Here is a 22,347-nt window from a genome sequence, read left to right as displayed (position 1 = left end):
CGGGGCTGGGCCGCGCTGCCAACCGTCCCCCCGTCCCACCCCACGACCCCTCCTTCCCTCCCCGGAGCGGCCCACCTCCCTTCCGCCGGGAACCCCCCGCCACCGGGGCAGGCGGCCGCGGCCTCTTCTGCCGCATTCCCGCCTCGCCTCAGGCCGCGCCGCCGCCCGGCAACCGCCGCCTGGGCGGGAGCGGGGCGCGCCGCGACTACAACTCCCGTCATGCACTGCGGTCCCGCAGGAGCCCACGGAGAGGCGGACTACATTTCCCAGAAGGTCCTGCGGGTGCGCTACGGGTGCCCGCGGCGGCCACGGGCTGCGGTTCCCGTGGTGCCGCGCGGCGGCGCTGTGGGGGGAGGCCGCTTCCGGTGGAGCGGAGGTTGGTGGCGGCCGAGGCCGTCGGCGGGGCCGGTTTTGGGTAGGGGGGCGGGAGGTTTCGCGGTGTGTCTTTCTGTGTCGGCGCCTCGTTCGTCGTCATGTCGGCCCTGGAGAAGCAGCTGCACCTGGGCCGTCTGCCGCCGCGGCCCCCGTTGCCCGGTGGCGGCGGCCAGTCCGGCTCCAAGATGCGCATGGGGTAGGTGGGGGAAGGGCGGGGGCGTCTGAGGGGACCGGGGGGGGAGGAGGTGGGGGAGGGCTTTTGACGGGGGGACAGAAGGGGAAAGAGGCTAACAGCGGCGGGGGAGGGATGCTCGTTGCCGTGGGCCTGGGGGTCTTGCTGGGAGGGGGCTCGCTGCTGGGGGGGCTCTGGAGGGAGAGGGTGCTCGTTATTGGGGGCCTGGAGGAAGAGGTGCTCGTTACCAGGGGCTCTGGAGGGAGGGGGTGCTGATTATTGAAGGGCTCTGGAGGGAGGGATGCTCGTTATTGGGGGGTCTGGAGGGCAGGGTGCTGGTTATTGGGGGGAGGGGTAGGGGCAGGAGATGCTCTTTGCTGGCAGGTGGCAGCAGAGGGGAGAGGGGCCACCCTTGTTTGGGCAGGTTGGGGTGCCCCGTGCAAAGGGGGTGCTCTGTCCTGGGTGGAGCTGGGGATGTACTTTGGGGGGCGGGTTACTTGTTGCTGGGGGGGGTGGCGATCAGGAGCTGGGATGTTTGCTGCTGGGGTATTTGAGGGTGGAGGTGCCGGAGGGGGGGGGTCTGCGGGAGAGGGAGCTTCGTTGGGGGAGCGTTTGTTCCTGGAGGATTTGACAGGCAAAAGGGGAAAAGTGGGTGCTATTTGCTGGGGAAGGTGTTTAGGGTGGGGGGGGTGGCAGTCCAGTGGAGCTGGCTGTCAGCGTGGTGGGTCTCCCTGGACGGTGACATGATGCGAGGGGCCATCAAGCCCCCGGGGCTGGCCTTGCTGTGTGCTGGATTGTTCACCAGTGCCCCAGGAGAGCAGAATCTGGACCGGGCTTGTCCATCTACCTCTCCCTGGCAAGGAGGCACCCAGACGTGTTACTGCACCAAGAGTATCCTCAGTGCTGGGAGAAGGTGGCTGGTGCTGGGATTGCTCTTCAGCAGCCCTTTTCTCCGAGTCCTTTTGCCATCTGTGTTTGAAGGGAGGGTCTAATGCATCATGATTTATCTAGGTGTCACCTCAAAGTCGATGAAAGTGTGGCTGGGCGAGAGAGGTATATTTAAACGTTATTTCTCAGCAGCAGAAGTTTATGTGAACCTGTACAGTAGGTGAGCTCTGCCAAGTGACTTAAGTCCCTGCTTCAGATGATGGAAAATCTGGGATAGTCCGGTGCAGATGTCAGATCTTTTAAGCAGGAGCGAGAATGTGTTTTGGAAACTGTGGAAGATTGACCAGTGTCTAAGTGCGTGGATGGCAACTAAAAAAGACTCGCTAGACAAGAACAACCTTGGCAAAAGCTTTATTCTTTAGTGATGAGTCAGAGGGATAAAATGGGTTGCAAATGGGATGGCTTTGAAGGGAATTTAGTAATTTCACCTCCAAAGGTGTGAGGGAGAAGCTTGTCTTCCAAGCAGGTACCTAGTTATGGTAAAAGGAGAGCAAGACGATCTCGCAGCAGGGTTATGGCTGGAATGTCGGGAGGGATGTTCTAGCTGCAGAGTAGAGCAAAGGAAGCTGGCGATAATCACAGGGACTTGGGCTCAGGATGCTGAACAATTCAGCAGCCCTGGGCAAAAGTGCAGATTTAAGCAGAATGGCAGAAACATGGAGATTTTATTAAATCTAGAGGATATGTGTTTTCAGGGCTGTATGACTTTTCGTACGTAGCTGATTGTTAAAGTACAAAACCTGAGGTCTGGATTGTGACAAAGACCAGGGGTTGATCCTCTGGAGGAACGCCAGCCTCCGCGCGAGAGCTAACCTCTGCGAGGTCCAGGTGTGCGCTGCATGATTCCTGCACGGTATGAAGTGCTCTATTTGGAGGATAAAAATATCCTACGATTCCTACAGGAAATCTCCTTTGCCTTGATGCACGAAATCAGATAACGAAAAAAAAAAAGAAAAAAACAGCTACTCTGCTGTGGCTGAAATAAACTGTTTAGGTATTTATGGATGGGAGAGGACTATTTCCCTTCTCCTTTAAAGCACAGTTTTAAAACATTTATTTTGTGTTTTATTGTTTATACTATATATGGATAGTTGATGTAGTTAGTATATGAACTAATGCTAACAAATCTTCATCAAATACTTATTTCTTTTAGTATCAATTATTTTAAAACTAAGCTTCATGTAAGTATTTAATGGCATGGCTTTGAGGCTAAGCAAAAAAGTTGTATTTAAGGATTAATTTGTACTGTTAGGGTAGAAATAGGCATAGAAATTAGAAAGAAGCAGTTTTGAATGACTTTGAGGGGGTTGCTGTCTCTCAGGATTGCTGTCTGCCCTCCTGTATCTCTTGGTTATCTGAAGTTGGGAGTTGGGACTCGTGGGCTCTGTTTCCGGATTGCTGTGTTGAACCCTGGGGTTGTAAGCAAGTCACTAAACCAGTAGCTCGCCCGTTTGTGTTGTGGAGAGTCTTGTATTGCAGAGGAATGTGCTGAAGGTTACGTGGTACGTACAAGGCTAGATTTAATGTGAAATATATTATTTAATTATGCTGGCTCTGTTCAGAGCCAAGCAAACCCTTATGCTTTACAAAGTCTGCCAAACGCACAATTTTTCTGTTTCAGGTGAAGAAATAAATTATTTCTTCCTCCTGTTTTATCCTGTTAAGAGTCTCATCCCTTGTGGTTCTTTTGTGTAATTTTGAATGTACTTTATAATTGTTTCATGCATTGCAAACTTCGTCAGCACCCCATCCAGTTCTTTCCATACAGCAGTGCACACACCGATGGCACTGTAAACGAGCACCGTGACACATTGTTTGTTCAGTTAAGTATTTCTACATTAATAATAACTATAAAAACTTCCAACGTTGGTGTTAAGGTGGCCTTAAACAGGACGAAAATCAGTTTGCAGTTTGTCTTGCTGCCAGTGTCACCTTCTATCAGATATTTCGTGAAGGCAGGTGTTTCCATGTTAAATAAAAAGTCAAAAATTAATTTCCTGCAAAATAGGGTGATCTGCTGTGAGACCTGAGTTGGTAAGCTAAAGGAACCGATGTGTTTCTCACGTGCCTCTAATTGTCTGTATTCTTGCAAAATGATGCCATGCTACAGGATATATTTTCCATATCGTTGTTGTTTCTGAAAATACATCCTTGTGATAATTTTTATGAGAAAAATGGACAAAAGTAAAGGCTATTAAGGTACTAACTTAATGAGGTGCTGACAAAACCCCCATGATATTTGTTGCTTCGCTTACTCATCACAGGTAAACAAACAAATTGCAATTGAGCATTTCCAGGGATTTTTAAATGGATTTTATGATGTACGCCTGTGGGGTATTTTTGCAGGTCGGTAGTATTTATGCTCGTGCAGTGCTCGTTAGTAGCAATCTTATATAGTAATTTATGTAATGCTTTCTATCTTGCTGATCTTCAGAGGGTTTATGAATGTTCTCTGTTAGGGAAATGATTATGAAGGGAAGATTGTTTTCTATTGTTGTATGATGCTATAAAACTTTTTTTTTTCCCCTTTCAAATACTTTCTAAAAGTACTGAGATGAAATCCGGTGTTGTGATTAAAGATCAAGAATTCCCCTGTCCTTCCCCTTCGACGCAGCATGGAATGGTTCATAATCATGTTGTAGTTGCATGGCACAGTTGTATTCTTGGTTTACTGCTCTGCCATGGAGTAAATCCCTTTACGGATGATGTTCCCGTTGTGTGAGGCACTGCGTGTCTGCCACGAGAACGGCATCATCCGGAGGTGCTTGCGACTTCAGTGTAAAAAAAGAGACAAGAAGAAGTGGAATATGGAGACAGCAAAGTACAAGTAATGGTGAGGTGAAGCTGTCGGGCTGTAGATATGTACGGTGGTGTTGCAGAGGAGGGCTGGAAGGCTGATCTGGCAAGGGGATGAGGTGGCTTTTGAAATAGGGTGGTGCATCGGAGAGCTCCAACATTGGTCTGAAGATGGAGTGTGGGTAGCGGGTGCTGGTTTCAGTGGTACAGCTGGAACTGTGGCTCAGATTTTTAGTCAACGCTTTCAAATGCCAGAATTTGTCAGCCTGTTTGTGCGATTGTGTCATTTACTTGACTCTGGTTGCTGATGAAGCTCGCAGGAGATAAGGGTGGCTGGATGTCAGCATCATCTAGACCTTTGCTTCTGAACCTCTTCGGTCTGTAAACTCAATACTTGGTTCTTTTAACCTTTTCTTCTTCCCCCAAGATCTCCGCACTCCCCTCATCTTAAGCTGTGTGTTCTTTTTTGGACAGCAGTGCCCCAAACTGGACGTGGAACTTCAACACTTTCACACACCTGTGAACTGGAAAGATTATTTCATCTCCGTTTGTAGATGATAACTTCATTCATACATCTCAGCAGAACTGTGGTTTGGATTTTTTTGGTGGAGTGGCTTTGCCCCCCTATTCAGTTGTGGGCTACAGTTCTGCTGTGTGCTGCTTGCTTCTTGTCTGCATTTGTGGAAATTATTTCTACCTGGGCTTAACTTAGGTTTAGTTAAGTTTAGCCGTAGCAGGATGCAGTTCAGTAGAAACTAGTGCAAGATTCCATAGTTAGGCCACCGAAAGAGAATGGGATTAATTATACAGAGAAAAATGGGAGTGTGACTTACGGTGCTGGTAAATGTACAAGGCTATACTGAAATAGCCCTTTAAAATTCAAACTTTTCCAGGGAACAAAAATAATTAAACTTAGAAAAACATTTGTTTGCTGTGTTAAGCCTCTCGTGTTTATAAATCTATTTTATTTCTGCAATTTGAATTTCCTGAATTGGAAGCACGGCCATTAAAATGGGTTTAAAATTAATATTCAACAGCGCTGGCAAGCTGATTTTTCCATGGCTCAATGCTTTGCCTCGTATGCACCGATCCTCTGACTAGTGTGTTGGGCATTCTTTTTTTCTTCTTTCTTTATCAAGCCGTCAGGCCACGTTAATGTGGCTGAAAGCAGATCATAAGCAGAGGGTGGGGCAAGTGATACTGCTGTAGGAAAATAGAAAAATCATTTACTGCAGCACTGAGATTTCTCAAGCTTCGGTCTTCCTTGACTGGAAAGGCAAGTTGTGGGGTGGGATGCTTTCTTCGAAACATCGCTTTCAAGCTTACTCTGAGATTATTCGTTTTGCAAAGAAGCTTTTGTCATTTATACAGAGGACTTCTTAACCAAAATAAAGCCTTACATCTTTTTGGTAATGTGCTGTTAAAAGGTTAATCCATGTCTTGGTAGTTTGCAATAAAATGTCACCTAAATTAATTACTGTATTTAAATAGGTGAAAACAGACAAAACAGACTTGTCTTTTTTTATTTTATTATTTTATTCTTTTTTGCCATTTTCCAGCTTGATCTTTTCCCTGTGTCTCTTTGCTGGAGGGTCTCATTCGAGAAGTCAAAGTGGCCGAAGCAAATAGCTGTGCCGTGCCCGTGGGACTGTCGCGCGGGGCCGACTGCTCCGCTCCGTCGCTGTGAATCTTTGCTTCCAGCTGCAGCCTCTTCCGTGCTTCCGGTTGTATATCAAAGTAATGACACGTGGGAAAATGCAAACAGGAGGGATGCTGAATCCTTGATTGTGAGCAACACAGATATTAATATTTAAGTAAAACCACTGAGTAGTTAAAATGGCTGCTGCAACACAGTTTTGACTGGCTTTGGCGGTAGCACAAGATGTACGCCTTGAATTTGGTCGTATTTCACAGCACATCGCATTCATTTCTGCTACCTTGCTTTCTCTAAATTATAGCCCCCTCCCATCTGCAGGCACGCATGTGTGCGTATGCTGTTCCAGCAACACCCTCCTTTGCTAGCGTAGCGTTCTCCTGCCTCTGTTTAAGTGCTCTCCGACAGAATTGTCCGACTGAATGATGTTACCAAAAGGCTGTTTTTAAAGGCAGATGGTCCCTCTCTTCGGCTCAAGCAGTATGTGAAAATCACGCTGCCGAGAGGAACTTGAAGTTCATTTTTCAACGTCCATTTGTTTTAAGCAGCGAATCTGTCCAAGGTTGTGTTTGAAAATGCCAGCGTATTGAAAGCGATTCATTTGAATCGCTCGCTTGAAATGGAAATAAAATCAAACTTTATGGGCAGAGTTCTTCGGGGAAATGAAATAATGGAGTTTGCAAAATCACTAGTGAAGCAAAAGGAACAAGACCCATGGAAGCAGCTCCTGACAGCTGTAACAGCAGATGCGTTCTGTCTTTATTTTGTCTGAAGTTTTTCACTAGTTTGCTTACAGAACTAGCTTTTTCAGAGCTGAGGATCTGGATGGGATTTGGAAATGAAGAACAACTTGCCGTTCTTTTCCAGTACGCAAATAAAAATTATGTGCAATCTCCTAAGACCTTTTAATTATCTAGAAGGGCTTGATTGGATCAGATCTGTGTAATTCGATCATGAAAATTTCAACTAATTTCTGCCTTGCTAATCTGTTTTTTTTTTCCCATGAAACTTTTTTTTAATAAAGAAATATTTTATGTATTCAGTATCTTCAGGGCAGAACGTGAAATACTGTCCTTGTCAATACTTAGAATTTTTATATACAACTGGTCAACCATGGCTGTTCTTACATATAAATTATGTTTGATTTGCCTTGGTCGGGTTCAGATACGGTGCAAGAATTAAGTATCTTGATCGATGCATGCGATGTTTTTTAATTGCGTTAGTAGTTTTCAATGTGGACTCTCAGTCAGCAAAAAAAGGCATTTCTAAAACCGGTTCTCCCTGCTTGGTACAACCTTTTATTTTTTTCTTTTTTTTTTAGGAAAATACCTGATAGAAAAGCCCTTTAAAAACTGGTGAGAGATTTGTTGAGCCACGTGGGCTCCTGTTGCTGCGGGATCGCTTGCAGTGTGTGCACATTTTCAATACGCGATGAAGAGGACAAACTGCACAATAGGATAAAACTAGCTGCAGAGGGTGCCCAGAATTTGTTTTGTGATTCCAGTTTAATATGCTGGCTGGCTGGCTTGGAGTTTAAGGATCGTTCTAGAAAAGTTATTATGTTGGATCCATTTCTGTTTTGGTCTGCCGGATACTTTAAAAAGCCGTAATTAGTTCTGTCAGTTTAAATATTTGGTCAGCAAAATACTGCTTCAGCATAGGAAGGTGCAAAATCACAGCTGCTGGTTTTTGGGCTTGCTTCTAATTTTGAATGTGTGTTGATGTATCGCTAAAAAAAGGAAGCTCTAAGGAAAATAACAAATCAAAGATATGAATTTTTTTCTTCAGAGAAATGTCTTTCTGAAATCCGCTGCTGCCCAGCTTCCTGTGGGCACCAGGTGTTTTGTGGAAAACTACAATGTTTATTCTGCCCTTTTCGGGTTCACTATTAAATCAGAGGTCACTTATGTTTTCCCAAGCATTCTTTGGAGGCAAGTATTTTGTTTTCAATTACAATTTGCATGTATTTTTATTGGAGGTGACAATAGTTTTTAATTCCCAGCTCCTCTTCACTTTCTGCTCCAATTCTCCTGCAAACGTAGGAGTTCTGGTATATGTTGTTCCCAGATATTTCATATATGATACATAACTACTAACATTTTGTCTGGAGGTGTTAACTCTTGTTAAGCTGAATTTTAAGCATTCGGTAAAGCCATTAAATCAAACAGTATGGCAAGAAGTAGCGTGGCAAGTTCTGAGGGAAGGGCTTGGCTCTGATTTCATGGGTTCCTCTTGCAATCCGTGAGATATTCTCCATGGATCTCCCTTGCCTCTTGCATGAAAATTTTAGTAGTAGTCCTGCGTTGGACCTCTGCTGTCAGAAATGGTGTTGGAAGGAGATACAAAAATACTCGTAAGTCTTTGGTTTGTGCCCTTGTTGGGGCTTTTTGTTATTTTTGTTTTCCCATTCAGGTTTTCCCCAAGCAAAGTGGAAAGTTGAGCAATTTAATCTCACTTTACTGTAGGAATTATGGATGGCTTTTGTGAAACTGAGCAAAGCTTAACCATTTCAGTCAATAGTTGCTTTACAAATCCAGACTATGGCAATGTGATCGGGTCAACGCTGTGTGGGTTTGTGGTGCTACTGAAGGGAACAATCTCTGTCCTACTGTTTTTTGTCTTAATCTTCTCTATTGCACTGTGTTTGGGTGGCCTCGCAGTTGGCCAGGTAGGGAACAGAACTGGCTGAAAGATCTGGGAAAGACCAGAGCAGTTGTGGATGCCCGATCATTGGAAGTGCTCAAGGCCAGGTTGGACGGGGCTTTGAGCAACCTGATCTAGTTGAAGATGTCCCTGCTCATGGCAGGGGAGTTGGAACTAGATGGCCTTTAGAGATCCCTTCCAACCTAAACCATTCCATGATTCTATTAAAACCATTTTTGTTTTCAGCTAGATCTGTTCACGGGGAGTGGTTAAATCTGGAGGAATGGGGAAGGAAGGGGATGTCTTCTTCGCAGCCTCACAGGTTTATTCTGCTTTATGGTGACTGTGTATCAGTGCTCTCCGTAACTGGAGGGTCGCCTTTTCTGTTTGTCCGCCAGTTCCACGAGGAGGAGCTGCATCAGGTCCACCTAAGAGGCTTGAGACTGATACCAAGTTCTCTGGGTTATCTGATCTCACGAAGATTATCTGCTCGAGAAAACAGGCTAAAAATCCTCTTCAATCTGAGCAACTGAGATGAAGTTAACTTAGTTTCTACACCAAAAGGGTTATCGAGCATTGGAACAGGCTGCCCAGGGCAATGGTGGAGTCGCCATCCCTGGAGGGATTTAAAAGCCAGGCAGACGTCGTGCTGAAGGACGTGGTTTAGTGATGGTTTTTGTCAGTGTTAGGTTAATGGTTGGGCTTGATGATCTGAAAGGTCCCTTCCAACCTGGACAATTCTATGATTCTTTACTCCTCCTCCACTCCCCTGCCCCCACATCTCTCCTGGCGTTGTGTTTAACTGATCAGGTTTGTAAAGCTTCTCGCTGGATGCCCTGTTTTCCAGTCTTAATTATTTCTCTTCTTTGAATCCTCCTAAGTTCTATCCTTAAATTATTGATCCAGCTGCTAGTACAGTATTCCAGACATGGTGGCACCAGTGCCTTGTGCAGCAGTAGTACAGTCTGTGCTCCAAGTTGAGATTGTCCTTAGATGCCTGAGAATCATGCCATGACTGGGGTCACCATGCTCTCCCTTAAGAATGCAATCAGCTGACAAACCACCAGCTTTTTGGCAACCGTGTGCGTCACAGGACCATGTGCCCCATCCTATTAATGCAGTTTCTTGCCTTGTGCCTGGGTACACGACTTCACTTTGTTAGTTTGAGATCTCTTCTTCATCTATCAGAAAAGGAACAATGCCGAGTCCCTCTATACTTGCTCTTGCCCATGCAGAATTAATGAACCTTTTCTGTGTGGCTTGGCTATCGGCAGCTGATTTTGGTTCGTGTTGTGCTTTATATTCCCTCTGGCAGTCTTGAATCCTTAAAAATCTGCACTTACTGGTAGAAACTGTGACCTGGGTTTTGCCATTTGTGACAGATGCTGAACCAGATGTCATCAGTAACAGCTCAAGCTACTTCACTTTGTTGCAGTTTGGGCTTGTAGCATTGGTGTCCGACTGCGAGAAGTTCATTTCTTGGTTTTTGTTATGATTAATTTTGGTGCTAAATATCCCAAACTTGTGCTACTGATGATTCACGTGATTTCATACCTCTCCTACGCAATACAGGTTTAATGTCCTTGCACTAGTCAACAGGCTTCGGTGTTCCCTTGCCTTGTGTAATAGTGGCGGTACATGCTGTACCCCTGCTTCCACAGAAGTGGATTAATTTGTCAAAACACTTCATCTGGCATGATACGATTAATCAGCAACTTGCTCCAGAATTTCCCCATGTTCTGCCTGTTGTATGAGTAAGAAGCCCACTTAGAAACGTTCTGGTCGCACAATACAGGGGAGGTTACCAGGGAGTTCCTGCTGTTTACTGGATTTATGGATTACGTTGGAAGGGGTGTAGCCAGGTGGATGACGATATTTGCTGATCACCTGGAATTAATCAGGACAATCAAACCTAAAACCAGCCGTAACATGCTGGGGGAAAATCTCACTGCGTTGAAATGCTGCATTTTAAAAGGGTGGTGAAATTTGTTGTCACTAAATGCGCATCCTGCCTCTTCAAAAACCAAAGGAGGGAAATCATCCAAGCTGTGGGCAGTTCTCTCCATCTCCAGAAAGCGCCAGAAATGGTACAGAGAAACAACGGGATCAGGGCTGGGCTGGCTTCCGGGCAAGGAGATAATCAATAGAGTAGGACTCCCGTCTTGAGAAATACATGGCCCAGGCAAGGGAAATATGATAGGGGTGTATACAGTCATTAATATTGTAGAGAAGAGCAGGCAAACGTTATCATAGTGTGGGCTTAAAAGCAAGCAGAAGTAATCCTTCGTGCTCAAAGCCTAATTAAATTGCGGCACCGTTGTCACAGATGTTGTGGAAGTAGCTGTGGCTGGAAGTGACTTGTATTTTATGTGACGAGCTAATGGAAACTGCCCACCCCTAATGCAACACGGTGCTAAGGATGCAACCTCCGGAGTCCCCTGTCCTGCTTATAGTGAATATTTGGAGGTCATACCCTATTCCCTATTTAACCCTTTGCAGAGCACTTGCTGTGCTGGCATCTCTCGGTGACACGTCACAGAGCTGGAGGGACCTTTGCTGTCCCTCATCATACCAGTTGTGCTCCTAGGAGATAAACCAATTTTAAGTCAGGTAGCTTGAAGTTCTTATAATACGAGTTTTTTGTATTTCATACCAAATTCTTGCTTGTGAAATTCAGCATTCGTTGTTTTTGGAATTTTGACCTGCACTGGGAGTTTTGCGTTTTATGTTTTTTCTAGCAAGCAGAATGTTACAACGGTGTCACAGCAAATGTCTTCTCCCTTCCTTGGATACTTGGACACCTGTGCAGGTGTGCTTGGTTCTGCCCAATATTATCACAACTTGTCATCTTGGTATTACATCGCTCTGTTCTTCCTGATCTGCAGCATTCTTTGAAAGGCTAAGGTTTGAATGCGATATTTTTTCTTTAATCAGAGAATGAGATTGAGCTGAGGCGGTAAGAAATTTGTATTTTCTGGATTTACGTAGGTGTGTGACATCTCATTTTATTTAATTGAAATTTGACAAGAACAATACTGAAGTCTGGAAACCCACAGAAGAGAATGTGGACCCTTCAGGGAGTGGTTGTTTTATGTTTCATATTCTGGAAATATCAGGGGAATTAGGAGTTTTGTTTCTACAAAATCGAAAAGCTGCCTTGTCTGTTTCTTTAGGAAGGCGAGAATTCAGGAGAAACTTCCTTTAGCAGAGGAGATTTTTTTGTTTCCATGAAGGTCTTTCACCCCCCACTCCCATGCTTGATTTTAATATTCTGTGCTGATTGCCTCCCCCAGAAGAGCTGAAGTGCAAAAAGCCTGTTAAAATGGTGCACTGTTACTCATCCTGTATACTGGGCTCGAATCTAGCCTAATTATGTCGTTGCCAAAATTAAGCACTACTCTTTTAGCCTTACTGAGTGAAGAGCAGCCTGAGAAACAGATTTTGCATCAACTGAGTCATCGGGAAAAATTCTGATTGCGGAGCCTTTTGTTAGTGATGGGGATACAAGGAGAGGGCACAGCTGCACCTTTTGATGGAAGCAAAAAAAATAAACTGGTTTGTCAACTGGGCACCTTTAAGAGTCCTGGTTTATACGATGTCTGCAGAACAGGTCTTCTGCATTCACCCAATCCTTTAGGGGAATTGCATTCCCTAAGGTGCTAGGTATGACCTGACATTAGTACTACAGGAGCAGCTAATTTAAGGTGTAATTTGTTGCGGTGCTTTGTGATATACCTGTCAACAAACCACAGCAGAAATTAGCCTTATCCTAAAGAGGAGATGAGTCTCACTACTTATGAGGAATAATGACTGTGATTCACGTTTTGGAAATGTGTTACTAGGAAAACCAGGCTTTTTTTTTTTTTTTTTTTTTTTTTTTTTTTACTGCCTCTGTTGAGGTGTTATTCCCTGGGAGTGCGGAACAGTGGCAGGAAGATGCTGGCTTATCCAAAAGGAGGAAACCTCCCCAGGTAGACGTAGTTACTAGACACGGAGCAGTCCGCAGGTAGCACCTATCTCCAAATCTTTTATTGCACCGAGTCCTCTTTTAACACAGTAGTTTTGGTCCATCTCCAAAGCACCTTCTCTTCCCCCGGTATCCACCGTTAGGATTTTCTTGCCTGTGCAGTGCTTGTTCATCGGTGTTTGGCAAACGATGCAATAGCGAAAGAAATCGTGCTTCTGGGCTCCCTAGTTTGTGCTGGATAGAATTGGGCATCCGGAAGTCTCCAGTGATTGGAATGTGTTTGGCCAGATTTTACCTTCCTAGGTTGTTCGGTTTTTTTGATGCCAATAGAGCAGTGTTTCTCTATGGGTAGATTATGACTTCTAAAGGAATTACAGCAACCTGGGAATAAGTGCAAAGCCCGGAGCAAACCAGAGCCTGGTGTGGAAGTATTCTGCCAGCACCTGTTGCGCAGTCTGGTTGTTATGGCCCTTAATTCCAAATACAGTTTTTAAAATCCTATCTTATTTATTTATTTATTTTTAAATCACTTTAGCCTTTTTGGACTCAGTACCTTTTACTCACATTTCTGGACTTGATAGCATCCTTCCTAACAAAATGTTTTTATTATAGGATATTTTCAGAATCACGGACAGTTGCCTGCGTAGCTCTAAGAACACAGAAGGCGGCAACTTGAGGAGAGTTTATTGGTCTTTATTGCGATGCTTTTCTCGTGGTCCGTAACCGAGGCAAGATGGATACGGAAGCATTAATTTGAATTAATTTGGTCTTGTTCTTTTCCTTCACAGTCCTGATGTCGCCCTACGTGCAGTATTTAAATACTAGATCTGTTTACAAATATGCTAAAGTTTGAGCCGTCGCAATAAACTCCAGGAAACTTGAGCTGTAATTAAAACTTGCTGCTGTTAACCTAAACCTGGTGGATTTTATTTATCTTGCTCCAAACAGTGTTTCTAAGTTTCTTCTATATATGATGCTGTTCAATTCTCTCCGTAGTTTTTCTACCAGCCACTCAGCCTTTGGGACAGGTTGACTTTCTGTTTGAATTCTATTTCTTCCAAAAATTAGAGGCGATTTCTAGGAAAGTTATAATCTCATGACAAGTAGTACATGGTAAATTAGTAGTTACCCTCAGTAAATAGCTGACGCTCTGCTTTTCAATACCGTGGTGTCAAGGTGGCTTGGGAGAGGGATGTATTATTCTTTTTTAAATTACAATTTATGGGCTGAATCATAAATTTAGGGTCATTTCCTGTGTTCCAGGCACTGGAGCGCTCCCAGTCATGTCAGCATCAGGCTTGCTTTAAGGCTAGAGCAACACCATTAAATACAAAAGTAGTTAATGACTTTTGACTCTGGCTTTTGAAGTGCCTGATCTGTGGGTCATTGCAAACTGGGAGATTGTACTGGGACAGTATCACTGTGTGCCCTGTTCTTTTTCTTTTCCCTTGGCTTAGGTCTGTGTAGTCTAAATCGCTGTTGTTCAGTCTTCCTTGGTATTGCTTTACGAGGCAAATACTCTTCTCTCTGTCTCTCCAGTAGCTTTCCCGTGCATCTTTGTGATCTCCTCAATAGGAGCAACGATTAGTGGGGGGGGGGGAAAAAAGGGAGAATTTCCTTACTGACTATAAAATTGCTAATATTGTAGCTGTATGGGAATTTCAGAAATGCATCGTTTGACTCCAGTCCTCAACTGTTGTGTAACACCGGCGTGTTCTCTTCAATGTATGTAATGACACTTTGTGTGTCAATTTAAATGAAAGATTTATAAAATATCTCTTTCTTACTGAATTTTTTTTTTGTCTTGCAGCCCTGGAAGAAAGCGTGATTTTTCACCAGTGCTTTGGAGCCAGTACTTTGAATCTATGGAGGACGTTGTGGTAGAAAATGAAACTGGCAAGGATATATCCTTTTGTTCCAGACCAAACTTTTCTTATACTCAGTGACCGGGACGGTATTGCGTGTCGTTTCGTTTCTTGGGGTTCTCTGCAGCTTTTTCATCTTCCGTTTTTTCTTTTGTAGGGATCGGTATCAGTAACTAGAGCTTCTAAGCTGACAGTTCAGATGTATTAGCAAGGTCAATTCCTGGCGTTGCTTCTTTAGTAATCATTAATTTAAGAAAAGTGTATCCAACAGTTCAATAACATATTTTGCAGGGAAATGCTCATCAGTTCCCATAGCTTAAACCGTGTCAGGATCAAAGCTATTTATTGATTTTTATTAATGATGGGTAATTAACTGGCAATCAGTGAACCGTATGTTCAGGATCAGTGTCAGCAGTGCAACAGGTAAACCTCAACACTGAACACTTAAATGTTAATAAATACTTGCAAATTTCTAAATGCCTTTTTACAATGAATCCTAGGACATTCTGTTCCTGTACACAAACAAACAAACATACGTGCATGGTCATATGCACCCCCAAGAAGTGCGGGTTACAAGCACACGCGGTTTCTTCTGGGACTGCAGGATCTACTGGTGCCCATCTCCTGTGGGAGGTGTGGATGCTACCCGTGCTACTCCCGTGTGAGGTCACGTACACACACCCAAGATGCGGGTCCCTACTTGTTGCACCCCGAATTGTCAGTCCGCTAGCTGGTGTGCAGACAAGGAAGCTTCTTCTGGCCAAGGTGGAGGCGGTGGTGCCATCAGGGAGTCTTCTGGCAGCATCACACCAGGTTTTGACTGCTGCTGTTTCCTCTCCAAGATCTCTGCCCCATTTGCAAATGTTCCTGTTGCTTTTATATTTCTTTTCATGCTGATTCCTCTTTAAAGTCTTCCAGTTACTGTTTAACCCAGCTGATGGCAGTCATCCTCTCTGACGTGCTCAAACCACTGTTGTATCCAGGCCGTTTACTAACTGGGAGCGCCCCAACAAGCACAGTGTGTGAAGGTACTGGCACAAGACTTCCCATCTGTTCTACCTCTGCCTACAGCTCTGACAAAAGCAGGTTTGAGAGGTACTTCCAGGTCTTTTGACCTAATTACAAAATGGAAACGTTTTCATCTGTGTTTAAATAACACAACCTTGTAGTTTAAATAGTTGCCTGGTTTTTAAGCATGCATATTCTAGCTTGGCCATTAGGAAAACCAAACGCTCTCCAAATACCAATTTAGTAATTATTTCTCTAATGTCAGTAGCATGTGATGCTTTGAAATGAGAAATTCGTCTTTGTTGTTTTCCTCAGCTTGTCGTTATTTTGTGTTTATTAACTGCATTTGTCCAATCGATCCTATGAATTCTTCGTGATACGCACCTTGTCTGCCTTTGATGTAGGGGCCGGGCGCACCCCTGAGGCTTCATAAATAATAAAATTAAAAGGATAATGGACCTATTCGGATAGGTGGTGTACATAAGCATCCTAAATTTAAACAAGTCTTAGTTACTTGGGATTTATGGTGTTACCTATGACCTTTAACAGAAGCTTGAGCTCCTATATGATAGGTTGTGGGCAGATGCGTGCTGTGGAAGCAGCTGAATTAATGAATGGAGTTGGTGCCCACTGTCTGCCCCAGCTACCTGTTACTGCTCCATCAGATCTCCTTGTGTGAACAAACCTCAGCTGAGGAAATTATTTAAGCCGACGCAGCTCACTGTAACTGAAATGGCGTAGGGAGCACCTGCATGAACTGTTGGCGACCAGCAGATCCAAAGGGCACTGCAGTATTCAGCACAAAAACGATGAGCAGCCTCATCGGTGACCGCAGCTAGCACCCTTAGAGTCAGAGGAACACTTTTGGGGTTCCACCCCAAGAACAGAGAGAGAACAGCAGAAAGGAGGTGAAGTGACTTGTCTGATCTGTTGGTCACAGTTTCGGGCACTGAACACAGATCTCGCAACTCCCAGTTCTGTGCCTTTCCCTAAGGGATGTTGGTTTTAGTGTTAGTTAAACTGATTTTTCTGTATCTAAATATATAGTGTAAGGGGACTTTAGTTACCTTAGTGAAGCATCTTTGCTATGTATGTTCCAGAGAGTAATTATATTGCCTTTAAAAAATCTTACTTACTGGTTTGTCTGACATTTTTCCTTGGAAGTAATAAGAAAATACACCAATTCAAAATTACATGCACCGAAGTGTGTGCCGATCACGGTTTGGCTTTTCTCCTAATTGTTTAGTTCACTGTTGTGCACAGGGGGAAAGGGTGCGGGCAGGAGATGGGTGCATTACAGGGAGGGGGAGACTTGGACAGCAGGAAAACAACTCTTGAAGCTTAAATAAAGCAGATTTTGTCCAGGTTGTGCTTGCATGTGCCTGTGGAGAAACGATGCCTCGGGTGCACAAGGATAGAAACAAAACACTGTGGGGCATTGGAGACTCCAAAGCACATTCAGCTAAGTAACTTACTTCAAATAACTCTATGAAATGTCCTTAACTGTTCATACACTTTTCGAATTTACAAAAGCGGATTGGAGGGACCTGTCTTGCTGCTGTTACACGGTGGAGGCCATTCTGCCCTTTCCTGGGCTGTATTTACTGTAAGTAAGCTGCCGCTTTGTAGAAGTTTCTATGTATGCAAATATAGTCCTCTGAGCGTGGAAGGCAGCTAACCGTTCAGCTATATTAAGCATGGGAAAATCACTCCAGAAAACTGTTTTATAATCTCCTGGTGCGCACCTGACTCAAGTTTTCTAAATATTTCACTGTCAGTGTATTTATTATGTAGGCAAAGCACATGCAAAGGTTTATCATCTAGCTTTTAATTATCAGCTGTAACCAAAACTACATAAATAGCTCATGTGTTTTAATGAAGTGCCAAGACATTTCTCGTGATAGCATATCCAGTTTTTTTCAGAAGGCTGCTTTTTCATGACTGCTAGTGAAAGTTCAACAGCTTTATCTCATCATAACAGCGTTATCTTTGCGTGGTTAAGGTCCTGTTTGATTTGTTGAGAAACCTCGTTTGCTGCTCAAGCAACTCTCTGAAGAGCGAACTGAGGATGGGTGTCAATAGGAGTGAGCGTGGGGACTGACCAAACCAAAATTCCTCCCCCAACCTGTTCCCTTTAAAAAATAAAGGGAGTTAAGGAAGAGGACTTTTAAAGGATTCCAAGGAAATCACTTGCAGTGTGTGATTTTTATTTGGGACCTTTTTAATCCAGGAGCTCTTCAAGCTGTCTAGTGCCCTTAACAGAAGGATGCTGTAGGATGACTTTCATGGAAGCGCGGCTGGACAGACGGAAGTCTTTACATCTCCCCTTTGGCTGTGTCATATTTGTTACCTTTCAGCAGTCTGGTGGTGTAGATCCCTTTCAGCAGAGAGTCAAATGAGTAACAAGAATTAACATTTTAGAAGAGTCATTACCAGCTGCTCTTCGATTCCCGACATGACTACTGTTGAGTAATCCTGATGGTGTAATCGTAAACCATCTTATAATCAGACAGACTAGAAAAATACTTTACTACCTGGGCTGTAATTTTGGTATTGACTAGTAGTTTTACACCTAGCAGTTCGTTTGTAACTTGAGCTGACCCAGAGACTGCAGATATAAGTCTTCTGAAACTGTTGAACTTTAAGACTTAAATCTCTGTCTTACTAAATGCTGTAGGTACTTGCTTGTGGCTCGCTGGTTGCCAAGGTGCATGCGCGTCTTTTCCTCTGCTAGTTTAATGTTTTTTGTTATGGTACACAAGTACCTTGAACAGATGTAGTGAAGGTCACTGCTTTTCATTGGAGACAAAGGTATGAAGTCACATTTTTCTGATTTAAGGAAAGGGCTTCTTACAAGTCACTTCCGCCCTCCCTAGAGCTCTTTATTTCCAACAGCAACCCCAATACTGGTTTTACATTTAAAACTCTCCAGAGTTGAATTTAGCAGTGCGATTGCAGTCGTAACACTGTACCTTATGCTTACTGCCTTTTTATGTTACTGTGAGCAATTAACAAAGTTAGATCATGACAAGATCATAACAAGATAGATCATATACAAGATTTACGCCTTGCACTCGGGACTGCATCTGGAGAAGGAAACTGCCACAACAATTAGCCCACGCCTTTGTGTGGCTGCTACAGAATTATTTCCTTTGCGCATTTTGAAATTAAAGTTTGTCCCAAGCAATGCAAGTGTTAAATGTTTGAGATGAACCAGAACTTAAAAAAAAAAAAAAACAAAACCAAAAACAAACCCAAAAAAACCCAAAAACACAAAACCAAAAACACAAAACCAAACAACTCTTCCCCCAAAAAACAAGAAGAAACCCAAATTGGGAAGCACTGAGAGTAACCATCTATGAATAAAATAACAGCCTGCAGGACCGATGTGCTCCTTTCTTCCTTTGCTTATTGGCCTGGTAATCTCCCGGATGATGTGTTTGTACTTCTCTTGGCCGAAGTACTCCTATTTGGATAAAACTCAGGGCACCGGAAAGCCTCCCATTCTCTCACATCATGTTGATGATCCTCTTTCCTTACTCCCTACTGACAACAGTTTGATTTTTAGCAGCAAAGAGTTCCTCTGACTAGTTAAATTATTGCTTAGGAGCATAAGCACCTTGCAGATTGAGGTTTCAGGGTGTCTTTAGGGGCTCTAAAATATTTAACTTGTGGATTTGGTGGCTTTTGGGAGGGCAACTGCTAGAGTCATTTACGAGCTGAATAGCTGAACAACCAAAATATGAGGACTGGGCAGCTTTCAGATCTCTGCCCATTATGTAGGTGGTTCTATTAAGAATCCCTCAACAAATTCCCCCGCTCCTGCAGGGCTGTTAAATAATCAATGATTCTTTCACACAAAAATCTTCCTTTCAGCAGAGAATGCCATTTAATCACTGTGATGCCTGAAATAACTTACGTAAATTGAGTTGTCAGGGACAAATAGAACCACAATCGTGTTGCAGCCCTGCCTGACTTGAACAAGATTCGTCACTCGTTCCCCCCGACCCCTTTGGGCTAATCCATTTTTGTACACTTTAGTCTTACTGTAAAATTCTGTTCTTTGAGAGCAAATTGAATGCGAGCTGCAAAGCAGCGGCTTCATCTTCATCTCTGCTGTATAGCCAATTTTGTAACGCGTGGGGCTTGGGGACGGGGGACATTACTTTGGTGTCTGTAATCCTGCTGCTGCATTTTGTTTTTCAGAGGTGCTGCAGAGCTTGAATTCATTAGCCCGGGAAACGCACGTAATGTCTTATGCACAGTGAAATAAATGTCCTCGGAGGTGGCGTTAACAATGGTAGAAAGGGTGGAGGTGTGGTTAATTAAGGATAGTTTATATGAAATATTCTTGCTTGCTTTCTGTGACACCTCGTGCAATCCGGGTTCAGCTGCTTTGTTGACAGTAGAGAGGTTTTGTCCCACCATCTGAGCCTTTGCCGTTGTTTCAGGGAGTGCTTAATGTTACTGATTTTTTGTGGATGAGGTGTGGCACTTTGCAAATTATATTATCTTTGTCCCTTCTTGCAGTCTGCAATCATTAGCAGGATTCAGTGTAGGATTGTGGCTTTAGATCTCCGAGGCCATGGTAAGTAAAATAAATACATTTAAAATCACATAAGCATGTTACACACTCTCATTTTTTAAAGAAGATATAATGAATCCCTTCCAAGATGACTAAGAAAGCATCCTTAAGGCATAGAATCACAGAGTGGTTTGGGTTGGAAGGGACCTGAAAGATCATCTAGTTCCACCCCCCTGCCCTGGGCAGGGACACCTCCCACCAGACCAGGCTGCTTCAAGCCCCGTCCAGCCTGGCCTTGAACCCCTCCAGGGCTGGCGCAGCCACAGCTTCTCTGGGCAACCTGGGCCAGGGGCTCACCGCCCTCACAGCCAAGAATTTCTGCCCGAGATCTCATCTAAATCTCCCCTCCTCCAGTTTGAAGTCATTACCCCTTGTCCCATCACTACATGCCCTTGTAAAAACTCCCTCCCCAGTTTTCCTGTAGCCCCCTTCAGATACCGGAAAGCTGCTATAAGCTCTCCTCAGTATTTCAAACCCAGTCTCCCCCCGGTTGTTCAAAACCAGGGATGGAAAAATGGCTTCTAGAGCTCCGCGGCCATCTGTCCTCAGGTGCCAGAAGCTGAGACTCCCCATGCCTTTGTGTGAGGCAGTGGTGGACTTGTTCCTTCCTACAGGCTGGCACTAACCCCCTCCTTCATATTTGCATAACCTATAGCTTGTCTTTACCATTAGAAATAAGGTCTGTTCTTTTAGCTTTAAGATACATTGCAAATATGGAACAGTTATGGGGAGCGTTTCCTACCCGTAAGCTATAATGCGATAAAGTACCAACCGTTCCTATTAATTCCGGGTTTCTTAATTATTCATATTAACTGCAGTAGGCTTGCTCTTAATAACTGTGCCAAAAAAGCTTTGTACAGTTGCTGCTCTATTTCCTGAAGGGCCTGAAGTTTTCCAGCTTATGTGAACTTTACTTTTTTTTTTTTGTTCTTTCAGGAGAAACAAAAGTTAGGAATCCTGAAGATCTGTCTGCAGAGACTATGTCAAAGTAAGGAAGCTTACCCTCTCTCTTCAGTATTTCACTTCTCACAAACCTTTATTTTCTTTCCTTGAATGAACAATCAACTACTTGAGGACACACAACCATCATTCAAGGGGGCTGGAAGATAGTTTCATTTCACATTATTCTGGTAGTTGTCCCTTTTTTTCCTTCCGTTTTGGGACAGTTTGAAATTTGTTTGAAATTACACCTCTTCTAGCTGAGTCAGATTCCAAACTGGAGCCGTTCTCTAGATACCCTCAGACTTTAAACTCACTTTAAATATCGGTGGCTTCATTGCAGTGAACACTTTAAATCTGCAACACGCTGTAACACTTGCTAGAGATTTCCTAATAGAAGGGGAATGCTTAATGCTTTCCTTGGACATAACCAAGTGGGGCATTTTAGCTTAAAATTACCGGTTTGGTTCTTCCTGGGCTCCTCGAGTGAGCATTCAGAGCGTGCCCGTCTTAGACTGGTAGCATCCCCAAAGTGTGGGTCACAGACTGAGATTTCCAAGCGTGGAGAGAGTTGCTTTTTCAAACTATCCCAACCTGCTTTGGGATGCAAATCCCCCTCTTGACAAAGCTGTAAGAAAAACAAATACCCACCGCTAAGCACATTACGTTGTGTCCACATTTAGTACAAAGAAACTCTTTGCTGTGACTACAATTAAATCACGGAGGATTTTGTAGACTTCATACGAACAAATCCACTGGGTTTGTTGTGGGGAGGCCATGTGTGAAATGTATTCTGACTTCCATTGTGTACCGATTGCTGCTGCTTACGCCTTGTCAGGTCCTGATGTGTTACTGTCCTCAGGAGATGCCCTATGAAATGATTAGAATTTTTTTAGATCTGGAGCAGCACTACCGTGGGGGGAAAACAAATTCCTTTTGTTTTTAAACCTTTCGCTCCCCTTGGCAACGAGCTTGAAAGTTATTCCTCAGTAGCTTTTAAATGGGAGCCTTAAATTATAGCTGGTTTTCTTTTTTTTTTTTTTTTTAATTGAATCCTCAAGCAACTTTTTCTGATGGAGCAAACAAGTTGGTCAACCTTTTTTTTTTTTTTTTTTTTGACTTGTTTTCTATTTTCCAGTTGTAGCACTGCTCAGGTCTCCGGTTCCTCTGAATGGTTTTAGTCAGGAAAGCCAATTTGGGTGTTTTCAACTACAGTGCTCTTAGATTTCAATGATGAGCTCTGCTATTTTTTGGGGTTTTGTGAGTGGCACCAGCCAGCTTTCAGGTACTGCAGTGACAGCTTGAGTTTAAAGTAGGTGCCTTATGGTAAGGAGGAGAAATTGCCCCTTTTTTTGTGGTATCTATGCTCATAGAAAGTCTGAATCGTTTTGCTTT

At 43.8% G+C, this 22,347-nt stretch overlaps 2 protein-coding genes across 13 annotated transcripts in view; one reads left to right on the top strand and one right to left on the bottom strand.

Moving 5' to 3' along the window:
* Nucleotides 1–214, bottom strand: part of C2CD3 (C2 domain containing 3 centriole elongation regulator) — a 60,361-nt gene extending 60,147 nt beyond the window's left edge. For all 10 annotated transcript variants that reach the window (XR_012585191.1, XR_012585192.1, XM_074572244.1 and 7 more), the window contains exon 1: nucleotides 76–214. Coding sequence is in view for 8 of the 10 variants with exons in the window: in XM_074572244.1 (XP_074428345.1) it covers nucleotides 76–136 (61 nt within the window). In the remaining 2 variants the exon portion in view is untranslated. The remainder of the gene's footprint in view (nucleotides 1–75) is intronic.
* Nucleotides 215–326: 112 nt separating this feature from the next.
* PPME1 (protein phosphatase methylesterase 1) overlaps nucleotides 327–22,347 on the top strand; it is a 35,933-nt gene continuing 13,912 nt past the window's right edge. For all 3 annotated transcript variants that reach the window (XR_012585189.1, XR_012585190.1, XM_074572238.1), the window contains exons 1-5: nucleotides 327–571; nucleotides 14,366–14,459; nucleotides 16,942–17,034; nucleotides 19,959–20,016; nucleotides 20,950–21,001. Coding sequence is in view for 1 of the 3 variants with exons in the window: in XM_074572238.1 (XP_074428339.1) it covers nucleotides 474–571; nucleotides 14,366–14,459; nucleotides 16,942–17,034; nucleotides 19,959–20,016; nucleotides 20,950–21,001 (395 nt within the window). In the remaining 2 variants the exon portion in view is untranslated. The remainder of the gene's footprint in view (nucleotides 572–14,365; nucleotides 14,460–16,941; nucleotides 17,035–19,958; nucleotides 20,017–20,949; nucleotides 21,002–22,347) is intronic.

This window comes from Larus michahellis, chromosome 1, assembly GCF_964199755.1.
Source record: "Larus michahellis chromosome 1, bLarMic1.1, whole genome shotgun sequence".
NCBI classification, from domain to species: domain Eukaryota; kingdom Metazoa; phylum Chordata; class Aves; order Charadriiformes; family Laridae; genus Larus; species Larus michahellis.
This window is presented reverse-complemented; position numbering and strand designations above follow the sequence as displayed.